Here is a 9,777-nt window from a genome sequence, read left to right on the forward strand (position 1 = left end):
TTAAATGGTAGTCTTGCTTGTAACCCCCCTCCCCCCCATTTTCCCATTTTCCCCATCTCTCCCTAGCTAATAACTGAATATGCATGACCCCCCCCCCAACAGTCCTTCTCACCCAACTCCCTTAAGCTTTTAGCCTAGCCTGGTATTTTGGTATGTGTTTTTGAGAAGTTGAAGCATTGTGAGAGCCATTAACTGCCAGTGTTGTGTGTATGACCCTGTTTTTATACTGCCTGTGCCCTGCAGATTGACTGCACAACTGTACTGTGTGTGTGTGTGTGCATGTGAGTGTGTGACCGCGCATGTGTGTGCTTGTTGGGCTGCCTCTCGCTTGCTTCCATGCATGCTTTTTATTAAGACAAATCACTCACATCTTAAAATTAAGGAGGTTTGCTAATTCTGTGATTTATCCATTTTTTTATCCTCATCATTCATATTCCTCTGATCATATTGTGAGGAGCTATGCAGACTTGTTATCATGTATTTTGCGCTCGTTTTGGTGACGGATTTCTTCTTGAAGGCCTCTCTATCTGTTCTTTTTTTTTCAGAACACAGAGAATATTTTCCAAACCCTTGCCTTTCACTCCCTCCGATTACAGGTGCTAATGTCATTTTGAGTATTAAATTACTAACTGTCTATTTTTTTTTGTTTTTAAAATTATTGTATATTTAATTACCTATGAATGTGCAGTATGAGGCAGGTTAAAGCTTAAATTTTCTACTCTGAAATATGCTCTTTTTGCTTTGTTTGCTGCTTTCTTTTCTTAAAATGTTGCTGTTCATTTGACGCTAGGCTATTTCACTGAATTTGTTGTTGCCTTTTTGGAGTGTTTCCATATTTTTTGGCAAAGATCATTAAGCAATATGCTTCAGGTACTGATGATTTATAGTTAGACTTATAATTGTGAAGTATGACCTGAAAGGTGTTATGTCAGGGTAAACCTCCTTAATCTAAATGCTTCAGTAGCTACGCTTCTGACTTTCCTATTGGTCAGCATGAGTTTGGCCTGCTCACCCTTTTAAAAAAATATCTTTACTCTGATAAGGCCTGGACTCAAACACATCACCATGATATTCTGCTGTCACTTCTCTACTTCTGATAATGTCACGATTACAGAGTAGAGCAAACAAGTGACTGACAGCTGTTTTGCTACAGCAACCTGATGCTGGTGGAAACCAATCAGCTGTTTGATGCCAGGTCTAAAAAGTAGATTCCCTCTTCAGGTTCCAGCCTCTTTAATCCTTCCCCTGGCTAGGGCTGAGTTATGCTGTTTTAGCAATCTGCTACCACTGCCTCTTCTATTACCTCGACCTTGTCTACTTGAAACCATAGTGCATTGATAGTGTCTAACAACAAATTAATCCAACCTGCATTTGCTCCGTTTTTTTTTTTTTCCTCTCAACCAAATAATCTTATCTTTGGCTTTAACTGCTGTCAGAATTTAGATTATGTGACTGAAGTGGTTGTTTCCAAATTGTTATCAGAACTGTATAAAATGCATGCAACTTGATTTTGCTAATGTCTGGAACACAGTAATTGTGTTCATGCCTGTCTTTAATAGCACACTTGATAATGACTTAAAGAGGGTTTTGGCAGGATTTCTTGCTCATTGAGCTGCTGCTAAGCTTTATAGATTCACCGTTATCTGTTTTTGTTTGTTTATTTTTTCTCCTTACTTCTTTTCTGTCTTTGATTTTTTTCTTATTTTATTGGTTTTGGTTTCTATTTCTCCTCTCTGCTGGCTTCCTCTCCTTGTTGTGGCATCAGACCTGAGCGCTCCTAAGAAGTGTCGAGCGCGCTTTGGGCTCGATCAACAGAATAACTGGTGTGGCCCGTGCAGGTGTGTATGGTGTGTGCTTGCACTGGCCAGGGCCAGGTGAAGGCTGGGTAACTCTATGCTGGGACTTCCTCCCCCTGCTCTGTGCTGCTTCTCTTCCTCTTCGCCTCCCTCCTTGTCTGTCCCGCCAGGCTATTCCGACCTTTCAGCTTCCTCCAGCCACGTCCTGCCGGTCTATCTCTGGGTTTTCACTATTTGATTTTAACTTTAAGTGTTATTACTATATGCACGAGTGTTTGTATGAATGTTGTCAGTGTGTCTGTGTGGGTCTAGACTCAGGGCTTACAGGGGTTTCATTGCAGGATGCAGAGTACAGTAAGCCTCACTGAGATTTCTCAGAAGTCCTAAACTGGCAGGTCGGGGCTTGGAGGATCTGGAGTCTGATGACTTGGTCAATATGGAGGACATCCTAGTGTTGCCAGCCTAAATCTAAGCCCTGGCTATATTTTTTTTTTGTCTGTGCAATGACGTGTCCATTTTCTTTTTTTCTTTCTTTTTTTCCTTTTTTTGTCTGTGTGTGTGTGTGTTTGTGTCTACCTCTTTGGCTAACAGATGCAAATACCCCAAAGAAGTGTCGTGCCTTGTTCGGGCTTGACCAGCTGAGTTTATGGTGCAAACCATGCAGGTATAACAGCTGTAGTACCAGTGGGAGGAAGACATCCACACTGAGCAATCTTCTTCTTGATTATTGGCTTTGATGTCTTCCTAAAACACGTTTCCATTGGTTTTCATACAGATGGAAACTTCTTTTCCACACTGAAAAATTTCCTGCTCCTCTAAATTCCTGCACAGCTATTTTTCCTCATTGAACTCAGTTCAAGCCCAGTGAGAGAAAATGGATTCAGAAATGAGAATGATCAATATTTATTTAAAAGAATTTAGATAGGTGATCATCATTTTGTCCCCAGAATAAGATTTCTTACAGTCTAAGCTGTTGAAATCCATTTTCTCTCCATGCAGTGGATAATACCCTCCCATCTTAACTGTCATGTTTGTTCTAATTGGCACCCCTTTATATAACAATGTTATGCTTACAAATTAAGCCCTGCTTTCTCTGAGGGCCTGTTCAGTGACACTCTTTTCTGTGCCCTCTTCCTCCTCCTTCTCCACCTCTTCTTCCTCCAAACTCCTCTTCAATAACCCTTACTTAGCCCCTACCTGTTGTCTTTCTGTTCTGACACAAGCAGTCTTTGAATTGGGAATATTTTCATGGTAGGTATTTGTTTCTGCTGAGTAATACCCTTCTTTGTGTCTGGCTTGCACCACACTCTTCACTCTTTCTCGACACAACTCCTTTTGCGTCACCCATTCCAACACATTGTTACCTGTTTCATTGGCATTGTTTTAAACATGCTTATAGATGAACTCAAAATGAGACTTTGATTTTTATTTTTATCCTCAGTTTTTGTTAAAATTTTAAATAATCATACTCAGTCCTCAGTGACAATACAGTGGATCATAGTGTGTTTTTCATGTATTATCCCCACACAGTTCGCAATAATCACACATGATAAAATATATATATTATTTTTACTATTAAAAAAAAATACTAAAAGCACATCATGAGATCAAGAGACTGAAAAGTGCTGTAATTCACTCACAGAGGGTAAAAGTTCTCTCTGGGCTCCAATTCCTAAAAGATGCATCTGGTGTAATTTCCCCCGAGGCAGAGAATCAATAACATACACAGGCACATACTATAAATCAATATGTCTGTTAAAAAATGGATATTAGCTCATTTGTTGCAGTTTGACAGACGGTTACGGAGAATGTGATGTGTATGTAGTGGCAAAACGATACCTTTTTACTCCCGGTCGATGCTCGGCACCATCCCGAGCTACAGTATCAGCAGAGGCTGTACTTAAAAGCCTCATCCTCACCCTTTTCTTGTTTCGTGTACTGTCCGATGTCATATGTTTGCACTGTTGAGTTCATCAGAATTGCATGCTCCTTTTTGACCTAGCATGTGATCAAGATTTTGTCGGCTTTTATGTTATTTCTCCATTCTTTTTTTCCTTTTCATTTTCAGAAATTCGCTCTCTGCATTTATGTAAAAATTTACCACAGGTAGAATACCAGGGAAGTGTTTGAAATAAGACTTGTATTGAAATAAAATACCAGCCTGATGTGTTCCCAAAGCTTCCATTGTTGTATTAAAACACTTAAGTTTGTTTTTACCTACTGCATGTCCTGTTATGGCTTAAATACCTCATGGCTCCAGGCATTCTTGTGATAAAACTGAGAGCTGTGAGAGATGGGTCACTACCAGGGTCAGTGTAAAGATGAAGTGGGCAGAGATCCCCCCTTAACCAAATTTGAACACAGCCTTCTCAGCAGAGTCACCACAGATAAATGCAGCAATGCCCTACCCTCACAACTCCCCCTCACTCCAATGTTTCCTTCATCGGATTCAACTGAGTGCAACGGGCCTGGCCTCAGGACTCAGCGTGCAGGGGGGAGGGGTCCCAACCCCAGGCAGGAATGTAAACATGATGCCTTGACCCCTCACGCACACTCACACTCACACTCGTGTCTGTGGGGCAGATGCAGGGTAGTGTGGATCTTGTTGACTTTTTCGCCTCGTATCCAAACTCTGTCCCCTCAGGAGAAGAGAGTGAAGTCTCATGAAAGTATGGGAGCGAGATGGGTCCAGCAACCTCGAGTTGCTGGAGAGAACAGGCTGATCAGTAGCTGAAGTTATTCCTGTAAGAAAAGACAGTTTAAATTCAGAGAGCAAATATTACCACATCTAATCTTCTGCTTCCTTTTTGGCTTTCCATCTTCATCAATGTGTGCTTTCCATCCCCCTCTTGCTTTGTGTCCAGGTGCTTCACCTGTGGTCTTAATGTTGGTCTTCTCTGATACTTTGGTATTTCTACCACCTTCCTCCTTGGCACAACATGTACAAAGCTACTTAAATGCACTTTAAATCTCATCTACCATGTCTGAAATAAAGGATTTACTTTATTTAAAAAGTCCAAAGTGCATTTAAGTCAGCTGTGGTGCTAAGTTTAATAGTTTAAAGATTTGACACTGAAAGATGCTCTTTCTCTCACCTTGTCTCTCAGGAGAAAAAAAAAGTGCATTCGCTACATCCAAGGTGAAGGCAGCTGTGCCAGTCCTCCCTCTACGGACGGAAGCTTACTAGACTCCCCCCCATCCTCCCCCTCCTCAGTGGTTCCCTCCCCCTCCTCAAAAGAGTCCAAACCTCAGACTGAACAAATGCAACCTCTCTCACTGACTATGAAACCGGCCCACCAGCCACTCCACCACCCGCACCTCCTGGCTGGGCCTCCACCACCATCTTTGGCTCAGCTGGAAAACTCTGCTGCAGCTAGCAAAACGTCTGGCGCCTCCTCCCACAACGGAGCTCTGGAGCACGGTGACGTCTCGTCCTCGCGGCAGCCGGGCTCCTCTGTGGCGTCCTCAATGGCCCGGCCTTCGGCATCGCTGTGTCATTCCCATTCACTCCTCCCCTCCGCCGCCCCTCAGCCTCTGTCACTAGTGACCAAGTCTATAGAATAGTCTACCCTATTCTCCTCTTTTTTTTTTTCTTTAGCCCTGCACACACCTTTCTAGGCCCTCTCTCTGCTATATTTCACCTTCTGTTATTTGTTTTCTCTTTGTTTCTGTGCCATAAGGCTTTGAAAGTTTAGTTCTTGTTTTATTAAAGTTCATTGGTCAATATTTGACCCCTCATTATCAAAAGATCTAATTATTATAAAGAAATGATACAACAAGCTGTAGTATAGCTTTGCAAATCTGCCAAAATTTTTATGAATTTGTTTTTTGTCTCTTTTTTTTGTAGTGTTAAACAGTGCAAACAGAAAAAAATTATCTAGTTCAACTTCAAAATGTTTAAAAGACGGATATAAAACTGGTAGATTATTCAATGAGCCCTTTTCTTGAAAGAGTTGGTTCTTCTTCTTTATTTGTATTAAATACGAGCTTGCGAACCAATCATTCGACATCTGTTCAAACTCTTGGAGGGCATGAGGCTAGCAGTGACACCTCTCTGAGGAACAACTTTAATTGTGATGTTACTTGTTCTTGTTTAAATGTACAGAATATCGGGGAGGGGGGGGTTACTGTGTTAAATATGCATTCTTCCACTGCGTTGTCTTTTTTTCTTTGTTGTTTACCTTTGGGGTGGAGTCAGGCAAGTTTGGGTGGGCTTGAGGGAGGGGTTGTGTGGGAGGGCTGAGGGTTATTGAATTCAAAAATGTCACAACGCTAGGACCAGTAGTATTTATTGCTTTAGAGATTGCTTGTTGTATCTTGTATGTGTCTCTTTTTGACCTTTTTTTTTTTTCTTGATACATTGTACAAATATTTTTTCTTAAGGTAAGCAACTATAAATGATCCATTTTTACAAGGAAGTTTTAAAAAGGCAAATCTTTTGTTGTAGATTTTTCCTCGCTGAAAACATGGAGTCCACTCAGTGTACCGTGTAGATCTCATGAACCGAAGTATGCACAACTTCATTTCAAGAAATGCGTCTATAAGCCATTTTACAAAAAGAAGAAAAGAAAACTTGAAACAAGAGACAGTGGGTACCGCGTGTTCAGTAGTTGGAAAAGTGTCTAAAGCCCTTCTTTTTTATTGCACAGTCACATCTCTCAGACTGTAGATTCGTGTACAGATTTTTCCGTGCCAAATTTTGTGATAATTTTTTCTGCCCCACCCCCCCACAAAAAACATGCTGTAGGGATCTTTTATTTTTGTTTTGTTGTTGTTTGTTTTTGTTTTGTTTGTTCTTTTTTTTTTTTTTTTTTATACCATTCTTTGCTGTGACGTTACATAGATTGCTATGTATGTAGTATAAATGTTGCTATAACAAATGTGTTTGGTAGCAAATTGTCAAATATTAAAATTTAAACTTAATAAAAAGACGGACATCATACTGTATAAACCCACAAGGGCCAAATTATGTATATTAGGAGGTTCATAAAAAAACTATTAAATACAAAAAAATACACAAACTGCCACTTTTAAGTACACTACTATATAGGTAGATAGAAAAAATAGGCATGTTGATGTTGCAAGAGGCTGTAAAAAAAAGCTACAAGAGAATCATCCACTCGGTGCCATTGTAGTTGACATGACGCGACTGTAATCTGTCGATTTCTTCTCTGGTTTATTAAAATGCTAATGATAAATAGTTTGAATGTTTCCTTAACGGCTGTGATGTTCCTGTTCTATTTTATGCTCTTATATTTTTGTTTGTTTGTTTTTCCTGTTATTTTAAATGGTTCTAAAACCATGTTTTTTTGTAATGAATAAATGTTTATGCTGTACAGTCTCTGTAGCATGCAGTTCTGTATTAATAAAAGCAACTTAGTATGTGCACTTCTTTGTTTTTCCTTATTTACTCTTGAGATGCACTGGTAGGTACACAGCCTGAGGAAAAAAGGTCTCAAGTATCTCTTCAAGTCTCTTACTCAGTTTCACTGGTTAATGAGAGAGAATCAACAAATTATGGACTTCCATTTTAATATATATATAGTTTTTAAATCAATTGAATATAAAAACACTGAATTCTGAATGAGAAACACACCATTGTTTTGTGAACTAGAAATATTTGAAAATTATTCTTGTGTAACAGAAAGCAGTAAAATATCTGCAGCATAAAGCTTTTAGTTAAATCAGAATTGCATCAAATTAAAAATTTTCAGCTGAAATAACTCAGGGTTAGCTCCAAAAAGTTCTGTGGGACACTGACTTAGAGATAATATAAACTAAATCCATCTGTAGAATGCATTTTAAAACAAACATTGCACAATAGTTTATTTTCTGCATGTCACAAGTGGATTTCTAGAATAGATAAAAACATTCTAACCTCCACATCATCCACTTATGCACACCACAAGATAGAATTAAATTGCCTTATTATATATCAATAATGTTTTTAATTTATCAGGTGAGAACTGCTGTGTTCTGATCCCCTACACTTGACAAGATTAATTCCTTTTAGGGCTGGGCGATATGGCCTATAACTGATACCCTGATATTTTTTGCCTTTGTCCCGATGCACGACATATATCTTGATGTTTTGAAATCTCCTCTAAAACACTTTGAATTGTGAATTTAACATTATCATGCATAAAAAGACACCAGTAGGACTTAAGTAAACTCTGCTAAATTAAACTTCATTGTGATTTTTCTCTTTCAACAAACTTTTTACTCCGAACCAGAGACCAGCAAATAAACTTAATAAAAACCAGTGTCCCCCGACCATTACATTAGGGGGGGACGCTCCAACCTCCTAACATCAACCATCGCCACCACTAGAAGAACAGTTATTTTATTTTATATAATTACTCAATATCTTATATTTTTTCATTTAATTATTTTTATATTCAAATGTCTTATTTAGGTTTTTTCTATTCTGCACCAAATCACAACAGAAGTAATCTAGGGGTCGCTTTCCTCTAGAGCAGGTTTATAACTTTTTCTTTGATTATAAACACTAAACATACTGGTTTTATCCATCTTATTCTCATGTTGACATGTGTGCACACAGGTGAGCTACACTCCCACCACAAGACAGACCCATCCATCCAAACATCCATTATCTATACAACTATGTCCAATGAAGGGCCTAACTCAGCATTTTAGCAGGTGAGAGGCAGAGGACACCCTGGACAGGTCACTAGTCCATCACAGAGAGAAATGGTCGCATCAACCACCTGTACATCAGACAGGTGGTTGATGCGACAAGAAATATCTGCTTTACTCCTGCTCAAAAGAGCAGCTGGAGGAGAAGCAGGTGGCGTCATGTTCTAAGAACTTCATGTCCATCAGGAAACACCCACAGCTGAGCAATCAGTCTCCTCGTCATTGTATTAATTTCTGAGGCGAATTATTGCTTAAAATGGACCTCTCGCATTTAGCTTCTATCTGTTAATGATCGTAAACTAGCTAGAGACCTGCATATTCATAACTGCTGTGCTAGTTTATACTCAATGTTCGTGATAAAGCCATTTTATAAATCCTACATTAAATGTCTCGGGATACATCGAGTATACTTGATACATCACTCAGCCCTAATTCCTCTACCTACCTACAAAGTCTGACCACATTCAACTGTACCAGTGTCTCATTCAAACTGACCTCTAATAGTAAATTAATAATAAGGTGAAACTTTTCTAATCCCTAAAGGGAACTTCTACAGTCCCTAGCTTCCATCTACATGGAAACAAGAGGCCAAGATGAGCTGCTGCCTCTGGATGATTTGTGAATGAACAGTTTCTCCTGTGATATAATGTTTTGTAGATTGTTGAGGCGGTATGTTTGCTAAGGATTTGCACATGAACAAAGGCCATTAACATGTTCAACTTTTTTTTTTTCATTATTATCATTATTTTATTTTAGTTTTTATCATGGCAATCAATTTCTATTTGGCTATAAATGAATTTTCCCACTCTTTCCTTTGTTAAAAAAAAATCAGTTAATCTCTGAATCAGAAACAACAAAACATTACATTGCAGTCACGTTAGGCTGTGTTTGTTTGGTTGGCCTCCTCTAACATGACATTCTCAATGGATTGGTAAGAGCTTTTCAACAGAACTTTAGTTTCTGTGTACTTGTTTGCAACTGTGCAGCATTTTATGGATTCAGTCCTTACACCAAGGAGAGCAGCACTGATTTCTTATTAATCTAAAGCTTATAAAGTCTATAAAGTAACCAAACAAACAACTAAAACGTATTAAAGTCTGGCTAAGTTAAAGCGCTCATGCTGCTTCAGAGCATAGCCATGAGGTATAGAGTGAATACCTAGAAAAGAAGTACAGAGACCATAAGTTCAGGTGTGATCAAGTAGATTGAGGACTTTTATTTGTTTCTTTTGAATATATATGCAGCATGCACACTTAATATAATTGTGTTGGGCGTATCCTTGAAATACAAACCAACAATCAACATATAGCACTCAAATGTCCGT

General features: G+C 39.0%; 1 protein-coding gene across 29 annotated transcripts in view; it reads left to right on the forward strand.

The window, feature by feature from the left end:
- tcf7l2 (transcription factor 7 like 2) overlaps positions 1-7,184 on the forward strand; it is an 85,456-nt gene extending 78,272 nt beyond the window's left edge. For 10 of the 29 annotated variants that reach the window (XM_041973330.1, XM_041973333.1, XM_041973345.1 and 7 more), the window contains 3 exons: positions 546-596; positions 1,766-1,838; positions 4,904-7,184. In XM_041973330.1, the coding sequence (XP_041829264.1) occupies positions 546-596; positions 1,766-1,838; positions 4,904-5,360 (581 nt within the window). In that variant the 3' untranslated portion in view covers positions 5,361-7,184. Of the gene's footprint in view, positions 1-545; positions 597-1,765; positions 1,839-2,387; positions 2,462-2,986; positions 3,049-4,903 lie in introns of those variants that run through there. The other 19 variants (XM_041973335.1, XM_041973339.1, XM_041973342.1 and 16 more) reach the window with 10 other exon arrangements.
- Positions 7,185-9,777: the final 2,593 nt, after the last annotated feature.

The sequence above is a fragment of the Melanotaenia boesemani genome, chromosome 21, assembly GCF_017639745.1.
Source record: "Melanotaenia boesemani isolate fMelBoe1 chromosome 21, fMelBoe1.pri, whole genome shotgun sequence".
Classification (NCBI taxonomy): Eukaryota; Metazoa; Chordata; class Actinopteri; order Atheriniformes; family Melanotaeniidae; genus Melanotaenia; species Melanotaenia boesemani.